The 21,686-nt window shown below is 46.4% G+C and overlaps 1 protein-coding gene across 1 annotated transcript in view; it reads left to right on the forward strand.

Annotated features, from left to right (window-relative positions):
- Positions 1–4,889: 4,889 nt before the first annotated feature.
- The window catches only part of GRIN2A (glutamate ionotropic receptor NMDA type subunit 2A), a gene marked incomplete at both ends in the record, with an annotated part of 369,440 nt that continues 352,643 nt past the window's right edge, over positions 4,890–21,686 (forward strand). Inside the window, one exon of the mRNA XM_081255266.1 lies at positions 4,890–5,303. Coding sequence (XP_081111392.1) covers positions 4,890–5,303 — 414 coding nt within the window. The remainder of the gene's footprint in view (positions 5,304–21,686) is intronic.

Genomic DNA, 21,686 nt, shown 5'->3' on the forward strand with positions numbered 1-21,686 from the left:
TCATGATGACATATACACTGTTACAGTCTCCATCCACAGTGTGATGGAGTTCTAGGTACCTGACCCTAAGTGGTTCTCCACACTAGGGAGATGTCCAGCCTGGGGCGACTCCAGCTGCCTGTTCCTTAGACTGTTCCTTCAAATGAAGGGCTGGGTTCTTTCTCTATTCAAAAGAGGTCACACCTGTTTGATCTACCTTTCTGCAAGTCTGGTCACGAGTAACTTCAAACTCTCCATATCGATAGTTTTCATCAAAGACTATTTCAGAGTCAGCACTGATATACAAGGATGGAAAGCATGGTGGTTAATAACCGGGCACCATCAGAATCATCTGTGGAATTAAAACAAATAAACATGCTTGGCCCCACCTGTGGAGATAGTAATGGAGAAGCTCTGAAGTGGGTGCAGGCATCAATGTTTTAAAAAGCTCCACATATACCAACCCACATGTCCATCAGTAGGAGACTGGATACGCAAAGTGTGCTGTATTCATACCATGGAAAGCTACTCAGCAATGAAAAGGAAAATGCTGTTGTTACGTGCAGCAACATGGATGGATCTCCCAGACATTAGGTTAAGTGAAAAACGTCAGTCACCAAAAAATATACAATGTAGAATTCCATTTATATGAAGCTCGAAAATAAGCAAAGCTAGTACATGTAAGAAATCATATTGGTGGTTTCTACTGGGAGAAAGTGGAATTAGCAACAAAGGGACACAAGGGCATTTTCTGGGGTTAATGAAAATATCCTATACCTTGTTTTTGGTGATGGTCTACACAGATGCATACAACTTCAAAATTTGAACTGAATCCTTAAGAGATATGCATTTTATTGTGTATAATTTATACCTCATTTAAATAGAAAAGGCCTAACTTCCCTGTAAGTCCCCAAATCAGGGTCCTGTACCTGTGCCAAAGTCTAAGAAATGATCATCTCCACCCAAGGGATGGGCCTAACCCAGCTCAGCCCAGTTACAGCCTCAAGAAATGGAACACTTTCCTATTCTCTGTCTTACATCACACAACTCCCCATTCTAATTTACCCTCCAGTATTTCTCCCATCCTTTCTCTGTCTTTTGGATGATAAAACTCTGGAGAACTCAACATACAACCACCAGCTTAGTAATAAACACATAGGTCTCCAGGAACTGTGCTTCTTTGCTATTTCCATTTCAGTAGCCACATCTGCATTCCTGGAAGGAGTCCCTTCCCTCTCAGGCCACCTTGTAGTTTATTGAGCACCTACTATGTGCTGGCCCTCGGTGGCTCCTTTACCAAGAGCTACCTCATTTTCTTTTCAAAATAACCCTGAGAAGTTGATCTTTTTTTACTGTCCTCCCCGTTTTCCGGATTAGCAATCAGGCTGATTAAGTGGAGGATGCAGGCTTAGAACAGTGATTGCAAAACCCCTTACAATTTAAGACCTCTTTCCTTCCAGGGCCTGAGGGGAGAAAAGCAGAGTGTTGGAAGGAGAGATACAATTGAGTTTAAAAGGGGCAAAGGTCCTTACTTGGCATTGCTTTTCATGCCCAGTTACCAGAATTCAAGCCAGCCAGGCCCCACGCACCCAGGCAGTCCCGTGCTCTCTGGCTTTCCCCTGCTGGAAGCTTAAAAGTGACAGCCTCAGGGCGACTTTCGTTTGGTATAACTTAGAAAACAAGAAAGAAGCAAGTGGAGGATATAGAGCTGTCTTTAGTTTTAGGATTCTGGCTCCCTGAGATCAGAGGAGTGGGTTCCTGTTCGGCGGTGGCGAGGCACAGGGAGAAGCATTGGAGCAGATTCTGTAGTGTGTGTGTGTCGGCGCGCCTGTGCGTGGAGGGGGATTGCTGTACCCAGCGCGAGGCACTGGGGGAGGAGGAAGCGGTAGCGAAGATCTGAATAATTGATTCCTCAGCCGCACCAGACACCCGGGAGCGGGCGGAGAGCGTGGTTTCAGCACGAAGGACAGCGGCGCGCGCCTCCGCAGGCGCCCCCGCCTCCAGCCAGCCGCTTATCCTGGCCTTAACGCCACCGTGCGCTCCGGGAGCCGGTGGCCGCTCTCTGCGCCGCTGCCGCTGCCGGGGGACTGCGAGGTCTGCCTCCGCCGGCCTCCGGGAAGGGCGGCTGCGGACGGGAGGCTCTTTGGCCCGCCTGAGCTCCAAGCCTGTCGGGCTTTCGCGGGGGCTGCTGCGTCTCGCCGACTGAGAACAAGTCCCCAAGTTGGCGTGGGGGCGCCCCTGCCTTCCTCCTCCTCTTCCTCTGAGGCGACCGCAGCAGAAGCACGCCTCGGGAGCCCGGTTTTGCCAGTGCTGTGAACCGGCGTGGCCAGGAGCTCTCCGGACTCCCGCCGGGGAGTGGGAAGCTGAACGCCTGGCGCGGAGCTGGCCTCGCAGCTAAGGGCTAGAGAGAGCTGCCTTCCCCCGCGCGCACCTCTCTCAGCCGGGGACCGCGGGGATCCCCGGCCACACGCGCGCGCGCGCGCTCCCACATCCACTCACACACACACTCGCCCTCACACACGCACCAGCCCGGAGCCTGGGCTGCGGAGGGGGCTCTCGGGCGCGCTCAGAGGATCAGAGGGCAGCTACTGTCCGGCGTGGGGCAGGAAGCCGACCGAGCTCAGGCTCTTGGAGGGAGGCGCCGAGGGCTTAGCCGGAGCATGGGGTCGGGTGAGCGCTGAGAGTCACGGCCGCAGCCAACAGCCCTGGAGATGACCAGGGGCGGCCACTGCTGAGAACTATGTGGAGAGAGGCTGCGGTGAGTGCCGGCGCGGGACGCGGGGCCTGGGCGGCCCCTTTGGGAGGACGGTGGGAGGCCTTGATAGGAGGGGGCGGCAGGACCGCAAGAGGGTCGTTGCGTGGGAAAGATCGCACCTCCCTCGGGGTTCCGGTACCGCGGGAGCCGGAGTCCTTCCCTCCCCCTCTCCTCCTGCCGGCACATCGCAAACTCAGCCAGCCCCCCCACTCAACCCCCATTCCCTCCTCTTTCTTTCCCTACCATCCCTTGCTCAGCAGCTCCTGGCCGCACAACTCCCAGCAGCCGGCGCCGAGGAGGTGGCAGGGGGTGAGGGTGGAGGTGCCGTGTTAGCTTCTCGAGGGTGGCCAACCTGGGGCTCGGGTTCTCCTGTGCGCCCCAGAGTGGAGCTCTCCATTTCGGCCACAGGGTCTTAGGATCCGCACTGGGGGCGTCTCGGGCACGGAGCTTCAGTTTCGCATCTCCGGTCGAGACCCCTGTGCGCACAGAGGGGCTGTGAGCATTGCAGACTGCAGCCTGTCCCCCATCCTTCTTCCCCCGCCCGTGGGCTGACCCTGCCTCTCCCTCTCTTCTCCGCCCTGGTAGAGCCCTGATGCAGAGCCTCCGGCTGGGATAGCCGCCCCCCGTGGGGGCGATGCAGACAGCGCGGGACAGCCAGTGGAACGCGCGGGGGCCGCAGCATGCGGGAACCCGCTAAACCCGGTGGCTGCTGAGGCGGCCGAGATGCTCGTACGCGCAGCGCGCCCCACTGCATCCTCGACCTTCTCCGGCTACAGGTACGTCCCAGCGGGAGACCTGGGCTTGGTGGGCCAGGGAGAAGGAAGACTCGACCGGAGGAAGAGCGGGAGAAAGATCTGGGGAAAGAGGGAGAGAGAAAGCGGGAGAGGGAGCACCGGTAGAGAGGCGCGGGAGGAGCACCAGGGGGCGCTGCGGCTCCGCGCTTGCGGTGCTCAGCCGAAGAACGCCGAGGCCGGTGCGAGTTCGCCCTAACTTCCCCTGGTTTCAGCAGCGTCCGGCCCGAGGGGCGCGCGCCTGTGCACGCGTGCACGACTGTGTTGGTATTTGCAGACAGGCGCAGCTGTGCACCTGGCGCGGTACATGTATGTGCACTGGCTGAAGACGTGTGCGGACTCCGGATGGCCGTGGGCTCCCCTATTGCGGCCTGCGGATGTGCGCAGAAATGCGCGCGTGCCTGTAAGGTTGTGCAGCCCACTGCCCACGTGCACCTAAGACTTGGTAACAGAACCTGAAGTGGAAAACCTGGGGTGGTGGGTGGGGGAGCACTGTACAGTTCACGTCCGTCGGAGAGCTTCTTGAGAGCCAAGCTTCCCCCGCCCCCCCCACGCACGTTCTTTGCCAGCTCCCACGCGTCGGTCCGCTGGGGGAACGTGCCTCCTCTCCGGAATTCTGCATTGCACATGGCGCGCGTGAGAGAGAGAGTGTGTGTGTGTGTATGCGCGCGCGTGTGCACGTGTGCGTGTAGGAGCAGGTCCTAGGGCTGCTTGCACTTGAGTGAAAATCGCTTCATGGCCCCTCTGCGCGAGGTGGGGCAGACCCTAAGTTTCCCCCAGGCACGCGGGATTCCCGGGCGCACAAGCGAGCGTCCTCACGCCCATGCGCTTAGGGTGTACCCTGCAGGAGAGGTGCGGGGTCTGCTGCGGGTGCCCAGTGAAGCAGGTGGGTGCTGAACCCCGCGGGTTCGCAGGGGGCGGGGTCATCCAACTAGCTTAGAGCGGGAGCAGGGTTGCGGAGTCGCTCTGCAGCCTCCGCACGCTGGGGCTGGCTTGTAGTTTGCTCCCAGTGAGCAGGGGGCGGGGTGTGAGCTTATTTTCAGGGGCAGTGATCCAAGTGATCCCACTTGGCGGGTGCAGTGGGAGATGTGGGTAGAGTCGGAGATGGAGAGGAGGCTGAATGTGAAGATGGATACAGAGAATTGGCTCGGATTGGAGCTGTGGATAGAGTTGGAGATGGGTCAAGGGACGTGGATGGCTTCGAGGATGGGGAATGGATTCAGTGACTCCAACAGCTCTTGCTGGGCTGCTCTCTAAACCTGGCTCCTGGATCAAGGGGCTGGGTCGGTAAATCCTTCCGTCTAGAACCCTCGCACACCGTGGCCCTCTTTCTCTCCACCTTGCAGGGACCGTAAGTGGCGACTATGGGCAGACTGGGTTATTGGACCCTGCTGGTGCTGCCGGCCCTTCTGGTCTGGCGCGGTCCAGCGCAGGGCGCGGCGGCGGAGAAGGGTCCCCCGGCGCTGAACATCGCAGTGCTGCTGGGTCACAGCCACGACGTAACGGAGCGTGAACTGCGAAACCTCTGGGGCCCCGAGCAGGCAGCAGGGCTGCCCCTGGACCTGAACGTGGTAGCGCTGCTGATGAACCGCACAGACCCGAAGAGCCTCATCACGCACGTGTGTGACCTCATGTCAGGGGCACGCATCCACGGCCTGGTGTTTGGGGACGATACCGACCAGGAGGCCGTGGCCCAGATGCTGGATTTTATCTCTTCACAGACTTTCATCCCCATCCTGGGCATCCACGGGGGTGCATCTATGATCATGGCTGACAAGGTAAGGCTGGGAGGTGATGGGCTGCCAGGACTGGAGCATGTGCCAGTCATATGGTGGCCACCGCAGGTCTTTGGGAGCCCCTGACCTCTGTCTTAATCTGAAAGGGGGTTGTGACCAATGACCCTGGTGAGAACCAGGTCCTGCCTCTTCAAGCTGGAATTGAATGGAAATGCTTTTTGCTTTGCTTCTGAAAGTTGGGTACTCAGAGACACCGTGGGTGTGCCAGGAAGAACTCAGGAAATGCAAAAGTATGATGGGGTGGTGGGAAGCTTGGAGATTTCCAAATAGTGCACAGAGATGAGCTCGGGAGCATGTGAAACAATAAGGCTTATATTCCTATAATATCAATTTTACCTGATTGTGTTGTGGAAAATGTCTGTTTTTTTCTCCCTATGGTGGTAAGCAACTAAAACTATTTTTAAAGGATCAAATGTGGGAATGTTGTAGAATAAAATGCAAAGTTTTTAGGTAAAGCAGGAAAAGGCAGAGAAATGTCATGTTTCCATAGATCTCTACAATTAGGGGAAATAGGGTGGAAAGTTTGAGAAGCCCTGGGCTAGAGGCACACAGGACCGTGTCTCTCCAGGGGAGTGGCTGTGAGTGGGGAGAAATGACTGCAGACCCAGAGCATGGAGGGTCTGGTGTTTTCCTACATGTTCCTTGCGAGGGACTGACAGGGGCTCCAAGGCCCTCAGATGGAGGGGTTGGCTCCCAAGGATGGGTTTTGATAAGGTAGTCGGAGGGTGTCAGAATGAAGGAAGGTATGTCCAGATCTCTTGGCTTAGAGTGAGAGGGAAGGTCTTTCTGTGGACCAGCTGGGAGTGTTTCTGTGGAGAAGAAGGGAGAGAGGTTTGAAGATTTGACTGAGATGTTTTGAGGGCCCAGTTTGAGAATTGTGCAGAAGTGCAGGTGGGAAAGGCGAAGCAAGGTGAAGAATGAGAAAAAAGGGAAGGGTTGGTGTTGTGGGTGCCCCGTGCCTCTATCTAAGCCCTGGGAAAGAAATGGGGGGGATCAGGAAGAGAAGGGTGAGTGTACTTAAGTGCCGTGGTCTCCAGACCTGAGACCTTCTTGTAGCATGTTCCTTAGATAGCAGGAGGCATCCTAATGGAGCAAGCAGACATTTGTCATAGCACTTTTCTTCTGACACTCTCAAAGCACTTTTGCATTCATCAAATTAGATTCTGCTTCTGCCTTAGCAATTCCCACCAGCTCCTTTGGGAACCGTATTAATTCTTTCAGGTCTCCTGGGCTGCAGCACATTCAGCCGAAGTACACAACTGATGTGGTATCTTATTAAACATTCATTTTAAATGGTTTGCAGCCTAGTAGAATTCCTGTGTGTGGTTGAGTATTTTCCCAGCCATCTCTCACAGTTTTGGGGGCTCCATTCTGGGATGAAAAAAGTAGGGAACAGCCATGTCCTGCCACTGATAGATATATGACCATTTCAGAATCGGCAAGGCCATTAGAGCATCCTGTAACTTTCAGATGAAGAGACTGAGGCATAGAGCAATTAAAGGCTTAGCTAAGACCACCTGGTGTGTGATGGAACTAGATCTCTGGTTTTCTGGTCCTCTGGCTTCTGATGAAGGCCTGAAGAAGGAGAAGAATAGCATTGTCCAGCAGCGTTTTGGAGTGTGATTTTGGGATTTAAATATTACCACCAATTCCGTCTCCCTTCTGAAGTTTTGACGGAAGGAGCAACAGCCTCCAAAAAGCAGTATCCAAATTTGAAAGTGAAATTTCTGAATAGACTAGGGCCCAGCATAATCATTGGAGAAATATGGTAAAAAATGAATTGGAGAAGTGACTTGAGGCTTAGGCTAGGCTGGCAGGTGTGGAGCTCAGGCTCTTACCTGACTTAGCCATCCAACTGTAGGCAAAGAAGCAGGAAAAGAAGTGGACTTATAGTTGAGCATCCCCTTCATATGCAGTGACCCTGTCCGTGTCAGTCTCTGACTTACTAGACCAGCAGCTGCTTCTCCCTTGAAGGGGGTACTAGGAAGGGAGTTTTGAGAAGTCCAGGGGGTATGGGTGGAAGCATCTTCCCCTCCCGTAGAATGAAACTGCCTTATGGGGATTGGACAAGAGTGTGACCCCACTTAAGAGTAAAGAAGAAAAAGGGAATCAGGAAAGTGCAAGAGGAAGATGAGAAAGGACATTTTCAGAGAGGTCAAGATTAGAGAGGGATGGAGAGGAGAGGAATGAAAGGGTCCATTGGCTCAGAAATGGTGAAAGGAACTGGATATTCCTCATTATTGTTGGGGCTTTCCAAGTTGGTCCTGATGGCAGGGAATCAAAGATGTCAGTGGGATAACATTGGGTGTATGTTGGGTCCCATGTGTGGGATGTACAGGTGATGTTGAGAGGAGTTGGATTAAAGAGTGGTATTTTGAGAAACCTGGTTGTGTTAAAAAAGGAAAGAGATTGTCTGAGATATGAACAGCCCTTCCTTCCATTAGTAACACATTGAGTTGGCTTGTGCCTTTGCCACCTGTTTCTTGCAGAGCTGAATGCTGAGTGCAGTTTGTTTGGCTCTGAAGGAGCATCGTGGGCATTGCCTAAAACTCCCATCTTGTTTGGTTGGGTGTGCCAATGGTGTTATGGCCACAGAATCTGAATCTCCCTAAACCGATAAGACCTCTCTGTCCCCTCTTAAGATGATGCTGATTCGATAAAGCCCAGAACATACCTGTGTTGTTTGCACCTCTAAATTGGTAACATGATAGTGTCCTTGTGGATTAGAATGACAGTTAATTTGATTATCAGTTAAATTGAGCCTCTCCCCCCAATTTTTACCTTTTCCTCAGTCTTCTTGACCCTTGAAAAAAAGAACAAAGCTTTGTAATAATTGAAAATGTGCTAAGTGGCAGATTTTTATGGTTTAATTTACAATGGAGATGTTAATTTTTGCTTTTATCACTGGGTGGTCTTGAAATATAATTAATTTAGAGGTGAGAATAATGCTTAATGTAGATAAAGTTCTAATCTTATCTTGGTTTGGCCATTTTGATTCCGTTCACATGAAATACACTCTGATTGTAGTAACAGCCCCTAGTAAATCAAGCGTAGATACTAGACCTATACATTTCTGCTCAGTGTCCTCACCTCCTCCTCCCCTTCCCCCCTTATTCCTAACTGCTTCATGGGGGAAAAGGTAAGGCTTACATTTTAGCTACATCCATCCATGTCAGTTACTGTGTGGGTTTTGCTTTATATATTATTTCTATACATACCTCATCTCCTCTACTGGAGTGTAAGTTCCTTGAGGACAGATTTTTTAAAAAAGTGAATATGTATATTTGAAATAATGATATTCCTCCAACACAGACAGTTTATAAAAATAATGTCTTTTCATTATAGAGCACTTAGAAAGTATATTAAAGCTTAAAGAAGAAAATAAAAATCTCCCTTTAAATCTTATCACCATGGGTAACCACTGGGGACACTCGGGTCTATTTCCTTTTAAGCTCTATGTATTTAGTTTTAAATTCACGATTGTATTGTATGTACATATTGTTTTGTTTATTGTACATTGAATCCTTTGGGCTTTCTTAGAAGATCCAGATTTTTCTTGAATTCTGGAAGAATCTCAGCCATTATCTGTTGGATGTTTCCTCTCTAACATTCTCTCTTTGTAGTTTCTCAGTCAATTCTCCATGTATCTTAAACATTTTTTTTAAGTTCTCTGTATCTCTGTGCTGTTTGTGCTATGTTTCCTCAATTCTATATTCCAGTTAGCCAGCTCTTTTCATTTGTGTCTGGTTTATTATTTTGCCTATCTGTGGAGTTTTAAATTTCAACAATGGTTCGCTTTATTTCTAAGATACATAATGGTCCCTTTTCATACCTTCCTGCTTTTGTTTTGTTTTGTTTTGTTTTATGAAAAACTCTTTTCACTTTGTAGTTGTAAATCCCTTCTCTGTGCCTTTGAGGATTTAAAAAACACTTATTATGAAGTCCTTCTCTGATTGCTCTAGCATCTTTGCTTCTTCCGGTGTGAATTCTTCCATTTTGTAGAGTCTGATCATTGGATATCCTCATATGTTCTCTAATTTTTGTTTGTGAACTTATTTTCAAGGCAGTGTAATGGCTTCTTCTGCCCTATATCTGTAAGCGTGTGTGCTTGTAAACCAGAGCTCCTGTCAACAGCTCAGCTCAGAGCTCTCTTTCTGCTCTAGATACTCTGTGACGCAGGCTTCGGTCCTCATCTCATGTAGGTGATTTCATTTTGGCCCCCTGCATACAGGGGCATCCTTGTGGCTGTGACTTGTGGTGGATGGTGCAGATGTTCCCTCCTCATTCACAGCCAGCAGCATGGTTCTCTGTCCAGTTCTGCCCCTTCTCCCCTGGGTGGATGTTGGGACCTCTGCTCCCATGGCTCATATCAGACCCATTCCCCCACGGACTTTGATTCCTCCTGAAATTGTAGAGCCTCATCTTCTGATTCATTTATTTTTAGGGAGTCCCCTCCATTTTTGATCTGTGATTCCCTTATTTTCAAGCAGCACTATATAAATTGTGAAATATCTAAAGATTTATCTATAAATTCTATGCCTTAGGAGCGGAAGAGGGGGGTTACTGAATGTGTTCACTCTGATTTTGACCCAGTTATATTTCACAACCTGCTTTTATTTTTTTCAAACTTGATTATTTATTCTTGGAATTTTCCCTTATCATTAAATAAACTTCTCAAACATGATTTTAAATGGCTGCAGAATGTTCTGTTTATACCACAGTTATTTGAACTGTTTTTCTGTTTTTTTCTACCTTTAGTAAGGTTGATTTATGGTCCACATGTATGTTCTTTTTGGCACCTTGCACTGATCTTGCTTTTTGCGTTTGTTTCTTGGTAAATATTTGGTGATTGAATGAATCAAGTCATTGGTTTCGATGCCAGCTTACTGCAGTTTCTGGAAGAACTTAACCATGCTGTGGGTCAGGGCTTTCCATGCAGTGTTTGTTCCCAAATGCTGACTGATTTCATAGGTGTGTGCCAAGCCTCCTCTTGTCTCTAGTGGGCAGATAATCACTAGCCATCCTGGGGATTAACAGAAATTGGGGACTTCCATGCGAAAGGCCTGTGTAGCACTGCTGAGTAACAGCTCATCTGCAGGTGGTTGGTGCTCTCGTAACCTGGCAGCTCTGAGTTTGGATGTGAGTGACGGGCCTTCCCATTAAACACAGAAAGCTCATGGAAAGGGGAGACCTGCACATCAGAATGTTGGTGGAGCCCACTCAGCTCCTGCTCTAAAGGCATCAGGTAGTTCCTGGGAGAGTGGGGAGGCATGTCAGATGCAGTCATCCACTCCTTCTCACAGAAGGCATTGGAGAGCAACAGGCATCACCCCGAGAGGCATGATTACCTTCCCACATGATTACCTTCGGGGGTCACTGGCAATCACTTGGACCCTTGATCGATGTGGTCTGGTGGGGTTGGAGGGTTCATCTTCTCTTTTGTAGCCTCAGATGGAAAGTGCTTCTCTAGGTAGAGCGAGGGGGAGAAAGAGAGAGAAAATGAGAGAGAGAGGGTCTCAGGTTTGTAATAGGGTGTTGGTGGCTTCTGATAAGGCCATGATGAAAAGGAACAGTTATAATGTTGTTAACTAGTGTGTTTGGTTTGTTCTGCACTCCCCCTTAATTATTTAAATTTGAATTAGTTGCCACCATTTTAAAGTTAGGTGATATCACATTTTTTAAAAAATCCAAATTTCATGCGTCTTTGGAAAAATCAGAAGGCCTGGTAACATTGGGCTTACTTCTCCCCACGGTGATAGTTTGCTGGAGATGAATAGCGTCCCTCCCTCCTTAGATGGGGCTGGTGCTCGTCCTTTCTTCAGGCTCCAACTTGCCCACTTCACTCATTTATGTTACGGACTTGGTCCTGAAGGCACTGGGGTTTGAGACCCCTGATGTTGGTGAAGAAAGTAGGTGGTCTTTGTTAAGAGGGCCTTTCCCGATCATTCTCCTTCTCTCCCAGGACTGCTCCTTGGGAGGTGGCAAATTTGGGGTGTGCACGCGGCCGTGCTGCTACTTTCACGGCCACCATCACTGACCTACTGGAGCATTTTGTCCTTTTGGCCACAGGCCTTAAACCCTTCTCAACACGGTCCTCTAGGAAGCCACTATCAACCAACTCAAGTCAGAAGACCCCAGAATACCTTGGACAACAACTCTGACGACCTAAATTCCATTTCCAAACAGCAGTGTGACCTTGAGAAAGGCTCTTCAGCTTTCTCTACCTCAACTTCTCCTTCTATGAAATGAGAGTTTAGGGAGATATTATCTCTAAGCCTCTTTCTAGCTCTGAAAATTTTATCACCTTCAAGAAAAGACTGGGAAGAAACATACCAAAATGTGAGCCATAGTTATCTTTGAGGGGTAGATTCATGGCTGTTTTCATCTTTTAAAAAATGGCATTATAGCATGGTTGATATTATAAGTTGGACCTTGAGTTAGAATGTCTGGGTTTAAATTCAGGTGCCAGATGCTCACGGGGAAGTTCCTTAATGTCTCTGAGCCTCAGTGTCTTTAAAATGGGGACAATAATAGTACCTGCTTCTTAGAGTTGTGAGATTTAAATGAGATACTGGATATAAAGTACGTAGCTTAGTGCTTGGCTCATAATAAATACTTACTATAGGAATGCTACTGTTATTGTGTGGTTTTTGTTTTTCTCCAAAGTACATGTACTTTTTAATAACCAGAAGGGTTATTATAATAAAATGACAATAATTTATCATATTATCATATATATTATAATAATATTATAACAGCCTGAAGGGTGATGTAGTGATGTGAGGGTATTCCCTGCAAGAAACTGGGAATGAATCTCATAGAACTCTTAGAAGTGGAGAGTCCAACATGAAATGATTCATATTTTATTTTATTTTATTTTTTTTTGTGGTACGTGGGCCTCTCACGGTTGTGGCCTCTTCTGTTGCGGAGCACAGGCTCCGGACGCGCAGGCCCAGCGGCCATGGCTCACGGGCCCAGCCGCTCCACGGCATGCGGGATCTTCCCGGACCGGGGCACGAACCCGTGTCCCCTGCATCAGCAGGCAAGCTCTCAACCACTGCGCCACCAGGGAAGCCCTCATATTTTCTTAACTGGGACAACCAGAAGCTTTTTTTGAGTTCTTAACACTTGCTATGAGCTTTATCCTGGCAAACGGAAGACTAAGTGTGGCCAGTGTGAAAGTGACTGTGAGAGGAGACTGTCTCAGTGACCTTTACTGTAAGTAACTACACCAGTTGGAACACATGTTTGCACTGGGCTTAGGGCTTTAGGGTGTGGACATATATAGTTTCTCATTTTCTCTCTGCCAAGGATTAAGTGGCTCTGAGATAGCCTGAGGACCCTGGCAGCCCCAAAGATATTTGATTAAAGAATCCTTGTGATCTTATTCTTTTGCTCTTATTTTGTTATCCTTTCAAGGTAATGATTGCAAATCCAGTTGGTTTAGGGAAGGGGCTTAGATTCAAGAGGGCAATAGATTTTGATGTTAATAATCTGATTGCCTTAATTGAAATGATTAAGATGTTGGATGATGGAATTAAAATTCAAAACTGTCCTTCCAGAATGAAATGATGAACCCATACTACAGACTGCACTGAAGGGTTTAAGAAGGATGTACATTCTTACAGGAAGGGGGGGATGTGACTTTCCAACTCACTTGAGATTGATTTTTGTAAGGGTCATGAACCAGTGGACTGCCTGCTGAATGTGGCTCATAGATGCATTAGTATTTTATTTCACCAGCATAGTATTTTTAAATGCTTGAATTTTAATGTCTTTGGAAGAGGTATGCATTTTCAAGTTCCCTACAGCCCTCCTTGCTCCCTGTTATCTCACATCTAGCCAGATTCACATATTTATGTTAACTGCATGGTCTCTGCAAGCATTTGAAATTGTGACCCTCAGTTACAGGGTTTTTGTTTAGTTGCTCATTTGTTTTGCATTGACCAGATGCTCAGGAGATCCCAAGGAGTGATAGGGCTCTTAAAAAAGTAAAGGCCACATCTCCAGAAATATAATGTTCAAATCCAAAGAGGTAATATCTCCATTATACCTTTTCTGTTGTTAGTAGTGCCTTCTGTTCCAAGTCGCAGAATATTTGACCAAAGGTGGCTTAAACTTTTAAGACATTTAGTTTTATTGTTTAACAAGGAGCCCAGGTCTAGTTTAGTATCGCAATAACCCATCAAGGGCTCCTCCGGTCCTTTCCATTCTTCTACTTTGCCTTCCTCAGCTGCTGGTTCATCTTGGTCACAAGATGGCTGCTTCTGTTCCAGCCATCACATCTTCACATACCAGCATTCCTAAAAGGAAGAAAAGAAAAGAAGCTTTCTTCTAGGCCCTCTATCCTTTCAGCAGAGCAGACTTCCTCTTACATTTCATTGGCCAGAACTGGGTCATGTGCCACCCCTTGAACATCACTGATAGAGATTAATACTGAAGATTCTTCTCCAAGAATGGATAATTGCCACTGGAGCAAAATTTGCTTCTGTTAGCAGAGGTGTAGGAGCGGTGGCTAACTGGTACACCAGATGCTGTCTCCAGCAACACTAACACCATTATCTGTAGACTTGACTTAGTTCTTGGGGGTAATATTTGATGATGAATGTTGAAAAACTTCAGTGTGCCCAGAGGAAGAGCCTCCAGGGTTTTATAGCATCTAAATAACATATGATAAGAGTCTCAGAAGAAATATTTAGGAAAGTTCAGCCTGGAGAAGATAAATCTCAGAGAGGACGTGAGAGATGTGCTCAAATACCCCATGGGCTGTTACAAGGGGTATTACAACCCCTTTACAAATTAAGAAAGTTAAGTCTTATTTTTTTTTAATTTTTTTGTTCTGGGGAAAGAACTGATTCCAGAGGATGAAATTATGAGGTTGTTATGAAGAATAAGCTTTGACAATTAGGTCTCTAAAGAAGACTGTGATGTTTCATAGAATAATGTATCTGTTGGACCTGACTGAGCCGAGAATGACTGCCCATCTGTCAGGAGCAGGATAGAGAGTAAGACTCACGTTGGCGAGATTGGATTGGGCTACCTCTTAAAATCCCCAAATCCTGGTACTTCAGGGCCTTGGATTTGGCTGAAAACCAACATCTTCATTTTCTTTAAGTGTGTGAGTAATTCAGTATAAATGTGCCTGGCATGGGGGAGGAATTTATGATCCCTGCATCATCACCTCAAATCCCCAAAGGACTTTACATCATCCTGAAGGGTAGACCATATTTGAAAAGCAGAAAACCTATGTATATATTAACACACACACATATATAAATATAAACATAAGTAGGTCAGCCGGCGTCATATTTACTAGTGGAAATGTTTTTGGCTAAGAAGCACATCTCAGAAGACGATGTTTAGAATAATTGCCAATGATCTTGAGAAGGGAAGTTTTCGCACTTGCATTCAGTTAGTCATACTTATTTATTAAAGTATATTCATGTTTTTGCACCTGTTACTGTGGTAATACTTTTGTACCCTAAAGAGATAGCCAGACCTCTCTCTGATTTTTCAGTTGGGTAATTATCCTTTTTTGTCTGTTGTACTCCCCTGTGTTTTGAACATTTGCTTATGGCTGAAATTGCTCTGGGTACTAGTCCATTGTTTATCCGCTTTTTCTGTTTTCCCCTCACATCTCCCAAGGAAGAAACACAACCCCAAATTCTTTCCAAATGCTTTGCCTTTCTGTTCAAATTTTACAACTTTCCATGAGATGGAAATGGATATGTTTTCTTTCTAACTATTCATTTATTAGAAACAGGTACTTGCGTGCAGAGTAAAAAAATAATTCCAAATAATACAATGCATCATTCAGAGAAAGAATATTTGCTTAATGAATGCATGGCAGATACTCAGTTGCCCTGTTCTCTCCATGGAGGTGACCATGTTACCAATTCAAAGAGGAAAAATGTTAATTGGAATATGGTAGTTTGTTTCCCTTTGTACTTTTTTGCTGAAGTTGGTATGTTACAAGGATCCTTTCCTCTTTTTTTTTTTTTTTTTTTTTTGCGGTACGCGGGCTTCTCACTGCCGTGGCCTCTCCCGTTGCAGAGCACAGGCTCCGGACGCGCAGGCTCAGCGGCCATGGCTCACGGGCACAGGCGCTCCGCGGCATGTGGGATCTTCCCAGACCGGGGCACGAACCCGTGTCCCCTGCATCAGCAGGTGGACTCTCAACCACTGCGCCACCAGGGAAGCCCCGGATCCTTTCCTCTTTTAAATCTCACTGACTTGAAAGAGGTTAGTCATTTTAAATTGGTCCCCAACTGTGCCTATTTTTCCCAAGCAAAATAAAAACTCACGCTCAAAGCTAGGCCTACCTACTCACCCAAGGAATTTAAGATAATGTGGAGTGATTTTGGTGTGGAGGGGTCATGATCACTTTATAGGCTAATGAGAGTTATGGCCCTTCCTCAGAGGAATGCATATTCAAGAGCATGCACTCAATATTATGTGCAATTTCAGGGGCACAGAGACCCTCAGAAACCCATTCATAGGCTCCTTGGAATTGATTTACTTACTGGTTTATGAATATGTTCATGCTTCAAACATTTTTTGAGCCTGTAAACCTGGGCCCAAATGTTCTGTAGATAATACCTGTGATCACATTATTTGCTTTGATGTATTAATAACTCAGAATCTAGTTGGAGGAGACTTGCAGTTAAATCCCAGAGTGATGCACTGATGATTGGGACAGTTCGGCAGCTGTGAGAATATATAGACGAGCACCTCATTCAGAGGTCTGAGGGTGGGGGCTTTGTCAGGGAAGATGCCCTAGAGGACTGTGATCTAGAGTCAAAGTCAACAACTATTGATCCAGGAGAGGCCGTGACCCACGTGCCTGCCCTGCAGGTTATCATCCAGCGTGGCAGAGGATGAGCCATGGAGTGGAGGAGGCCGCTTCCCTCCTCTTAACGTGTCCTTCAAGGCTGCCAGGCTCCAGTGATGCTTTGACAACTGAATTCTCTTCTGGACGGCAGTTCTCACAATCAAAACATTGAGCTTTTTGCCGATTTCTATTCTTTTGTCACAAATGGCGGAATGTCTCCTGCTTTATCTTGTCTCTTCCACATTAGGAAATTCTTGCCAGAAAGAGTGAGTGGCATTTGAAATCCATATTGTTTTGTATGTCTATAGTCTTAGGGCTGAAGGAAAAAAAAACCCCTTATTTTCCAAGTGAATTGTTGTAAAGCTATTCGTGGGGCTGAGGAAGTGTAGTGTTGATGAGTGAACAGAGCCAGAACTATGGGAAGACGGTGTGAGCTCTAGAAAATGATATGATTGGTGTGGCTCTAGTGCCAGCCGATGGGCATGGCTTCCACCAACGGGATTTTGAAAATGGCAGGCTTTGGTGAAGACCCAAGCTTTAAGGTCAAATTGCACTTTAGTTAATTGCTGTTGGTTTTCGCCTTGGGTAGTTGGTACTCGTTTTTTTTATCTCCTTACTTACTCTTTTTTTTTTTTAATTGAAACATAATTGACATAACATTATGTTAGTTTCAGGTGAACAATGTAATGATTTGGTATTTGTATATATTGCAAAATGAGCACCACAATAAGTCCAGTTAACATTCATCACCACACATGGTTACAAACTGTTTTTCTTTTTTTCTTGTAAAACTGTTTCAGGAGGTGTTGTTTTTAATAGCAACAAATATGAAGAAATCTAAATTATCAAATAAATCACGCACGATGTGTCCATAGAATAGAAAATGTAGCAGATAAAATGGTTACAAATAAGTTGTTATGCTAATTACATACTAATTACATGATACAATGTTAAGTAAATTAAAAGCTATGTATGAAGTTATATAATCAATATGTATATTTTATATGTGTGTTTGTATATAAAATATAGAAAAAAAGACCAGAAGGGTATATATCAAAGTATTAATAGCAGCTGTTTGTGGATGATGAGGATGGGGATGTGATAATCAAAGGTGATTTTTAGTTTCTTTATACTTCTCTGAATCTCACAAATCCTATAACATATGCATTTATTAGATTACTTTTATATTAGCTGTGGTTATTTTTTTTAAACAGTCCTTTACTGCTAATTGGTTTCCAGAAAGATGGGACCACTGACATTTCCAGTAGCTATGGTAAAGTATCTCTGTCACCTAACTCTGGCCAGTACTTGAAACAAAAAATTTTCTAATTGACTCTGTGAAAATGTAATCTCATTGTTTTAATTTGCCTGTCTTTTATGACACCTGCTGTGAAATATATTTAATTTAGTCACATCACATTTTTATACTCCCTAGGTGCTGCACATCTTAACCTCTTTGATGTTTCTCATTGTGTAAATGGAAAACCTCAGAAAACGATGGATTCCAGTATAAAGTACAGTGAAATAATTTGAATTTCTAAAAAATAATAAATATTTTGAAGCCTGGCAGGGAGTTCTATGACTATTCATTCTTAGTCACCAGGCGTTGCTCAACCGGTGTGTCTGTATCAATGTTGTTTCAAGAATTGCTTTAAAATGTAAAATTTCCCAGCAGAAAATCATTTTGTGGGACTTGACTGTTAAGATTTGCCAGGAGGCGAGGTGCAGAACTATGTCCTAGTTGGCTGGAGATGTGCTCACGTCACAGGCTTTGTGGTGCACGGTGGGGATGTGAAGCCGTGGTTTGTTCTTTTCTCTAGAAAAGTGAAGGCAGAGTAAGGATGTGACAGTAAGTGCCCTGCAGTCTGAAAGGGATATTGCATGGGTGGAGGGAATAGATGTTCTCTGTTTCCACGGCAGGGGTGGGTGCAGTGAAATGAATTGTAAATGAAAGTACGAGGGATTTAGGGTTGATATTAACAGGTGTGGAGGGTCTTCTAGTATAGCATGATCATTCTTGTGAACTGAATATTTGCATCCCTCCAAAATTCCTATGCTGAAACCTAACCCCCAGTGTATTAGGAGGTGCGGTCTTTGGGAGGTGATTAGGTCATAAGGGTGGAGTCCTCATGAATGGGATTAGTGCCCTTATAAAAGAGACCCCAGAGAGCTCCCTAACCCCCTTCTGCCATGTGAGGACACAGTGAGAAGAGTTATGTCTGTGAATCAAGAAGCAGGTCCTCACTAGACTCTGAATCTGCTGGTGCCTTGATCTTGGACTTCCAGCCTCCAGAACTGTGAGAAAGAAGTATCTGTTTGCAAGCCACCCAGTCTCTGGTATTATGTTGTAGCAGCCTGAATGGATTAGGACAGTCAGTGACGAATCACAGCAGACTCCCCCTTCATAATATCCTGGAGCTCTTGTTGTGCCAGGCATTAGTCCTCTAGTGACTGATTATGAGAAGGTTGGCGGGGGGGTTCCTGAGGGAGGGGCTGAGTAGCAGAGGGACTTGAAGGCCCTGAAGGCTGTGGCAATCAGAACCCAGGCATTTCAGTATGTTAATAACCATCTCGGTTGTACCCGTATGTATCAGCTTGATATCACACTAGAGTAGTAGTGAGATCTCTTATGTCTTTTATGCCAAAGCGTGTGCAGTGGTTTTCCAGGACAGGAAAGAGGATGGCTGTCTCCTCTGCCGTATGTCAAGCCATGCCCTGAAATGGGGAGGTGGGGCTGAAAACATTTCGAAGTTCCCTTTCTTGAAATACGGATAGAAATGTGCTTTCTTCTACTTCTACCTCTGAGCCCAGTGCTCCTCCCTTCTCTCCTGTGAGTTAATTGTCCACCTGTACTCCACAAGCATGCCTCCCTCCCATGATAAGAGGCCGGCATGGGAGCTGAAGCCAGCTTTGCTTCCAGCGCCCACCTCCCACCCCCTTGCTCCTTGTCTTCCAGGGCAAGACCTTCCCAAGCAACTCCTGTTTTCATTGGCATTAAATGAAAGGATCTGTTTCAGTCTCTGGTTTTGGGGTGTGATGTGGTTGCTTGCAGAAACACAAAAATAAACTTGTAACCTACTGGAAATAATCCGAGCATAAATGAGCTTTGTTAAAGATCAACTTTCAAAAGATGGCCATGGATGTGCCTTAGTGGGATCGTGTACTTGATTTGTGTAGAGTCCGTGGCGTTCCTCCCTCCTCTAGGATGGGAAATTCTCCTTCCCCATCCTGGTGTGTAGAGGTTTTCAAATCCTAATGTTTTCCAGGGAAATGAGGCATGTCTCTGGCTTCATCTGAGGGTAGGAGGAACCTGAGATATTTTGGAGTTTATTTTGTGAGAGTGTTATGGGCTCAGTTGTGTCCCCCTAAAAACTATATGTTGAAGTCCTAACCCCCGGTACCTCAGAATGTGACTGTATTTGGAGATGGGGTGTTTAAAGAGGTAAGTAAGGTACAATGAGGTCATATTTAGGTTAAAATGGGTTCTAATATAATGTGACTCGTGTCGTTATAAGAAGAGATTAGGACACAGACATGCACAGAGGAAAGACCGTATAAAGACACAGGGAGAAGACGGCCATCTGCAAGGCAAGGAGAGAGGCCTCAGAAGAAACCAGCCCTGCTGACACCTTGATCTCAGACTTGTAGCCTCCAGAACTGTGAGAAGATAAATTTCTCTTGTTTAAGCCACCTAGTCTATGACACTTTGTTATGGCAGGCCTAGCAAACCAATACAGAGAGGTTGGGTGGTACTTCAAGCTTAATTCCAAGCCTCCTTAGTGCTCTAATTCTACTCCCGAACTGGGAGGGAGTTAAGATTCTCCAGCTCAGAGCCCAGACCCCTGACCCCCATCTTCTCTAAGACTGACTTTGTTCTTCTCATTGTAAGGTTTCTGTCCTGGCAGCGGGGCTCCTGCATTGTGGAACTGAGTCCTTGTCTTGGGATCCTTCCTAGAACACTTCTAGGACGTCAGTGCTTCCTAAATAGTTTTACTCCAATAGCCTTAGGGAGTGTGGCACACAGAACAGCGGTCCCCCAAAGATGTCCTAATATCTGGAAACGGTGAATACATTACCTTTTATGGAAAAAGGCACTTTGCAAATATGATTAAGTTAAGGATCCTCAAGTGGGGATATTCTTCTGGATTATCTGGTGGGCCCAATGTAATTACAAGGATTCTTATATGAGGGAGACTTGGGTGAGAGTCAGATGAGATAGGATGACAGAAGCAGAGATTGGAGTGATTTCCTTTGAAGGTGGAGGCAGGGGCCATGAGCCAAGGAAGGCAGGCAGCCTTAAGCAGCTGGGAAAGGCCAGGGGACAGATCCTCCTCTAGAGCCTCCAGAAGGAACACAGTCCTACTGACACCTTGATTTTATTTTTATATTTTTTTCCTTTTTTTTAAACATCCTTATTGGAGTATAATTGCTTTACAATGGCGTGTTTGTTTCTGCTGTATAACAAAGTAAATCAGCTATACATATACATATATCCCCGTATCTCCTCCTTCTTGCATCTCCCTCCCATCCTCCCTATCCCTCCCACCCCTCTAGGTGGTCACAAAGCACCGAGCTGATCTCCCTGTGCTATGTGGCTGCTTTCCACTAGCTATCTATTTTACATTTGGTAGTGTATATATGTCCATGCCACTCTCTCACTTCGTCCCAGCTTACCCTTCCCCCTCCCCGTGTCCTCAGGTCCATTCTCTACATCTGCGTCTTTATTCCCATCCTGCCCCTAGGTTCTTCAGAACCTATTTTTTTTTAGATTCCATATATATGTGTTAGCATATGGTATTTGTTTTTCTCTTTCTGACTTACTCTGTATGACAGATTCGAGGTCCATCCACCTCACTACAAATAACTCAATTTCGTTTCTTTTTATGAATGAGTAATATTACATTGTATATATGTGCCACATCTTCTTTATCCATTCATCTGTAGATGGACAATTAGCTGGCTTCCATCTCCTGGCTATTGTAAATAGAGCTGCAGTGAACATTGTGGTACATGACTCTTTTTGAATGATGGTTTTCTCAGGGTATATGCCCAGTAGTGGGATGGCTGGGTCATATGGTAGTTCTGTTTTTAGTTTTTTAAGGAACCTCCATACCATTCTCCATAGTGGCTATATCACTTTACATTCCCACCAACAGTGCAAGCGGGTTCCCTTTCCTCCACACCCTCTCCAGCATTTATTATTTGTAGATTTTTTTTTTTTCTGTACGTGGGCCTCTCGCTGTTGCGGCCTCTCCCATTGTGGAGCACAGGCTTTTGGATGCGCAGGCTCAGCGGCCATGGCTCACGGGCCCAGCCGCTCCGCGGCATGTGGGATCTTCCTGGACCGGGGCACGAACCTGTGTCCCCTGCATCGGCAGGCGGACTCCCAACCACTGCGCCACCAGGGAAGCCTATTTGTAGATTTTTCGATGATGGCCATTCTGACCGACACCTTGATTTTAGTCCAGTGAGACCCATTGCAGGCTTTGGAACTCTAGAGCTGTGAGAGAACATATTTGTGTTGCTTCAAGCCA

Source organism: Mesoplodon bidens (assembly GCF_964165515.1).
Source record: "Mesoplodon bidens genome assembly, chromosome: 15".
Lineage (NCBI taxonomy): Eukaryota > Metazoa > Chordata > Mammalia > Artiodactyla > Ziphiidae > Mesoplodon > Mesoplodon bidens.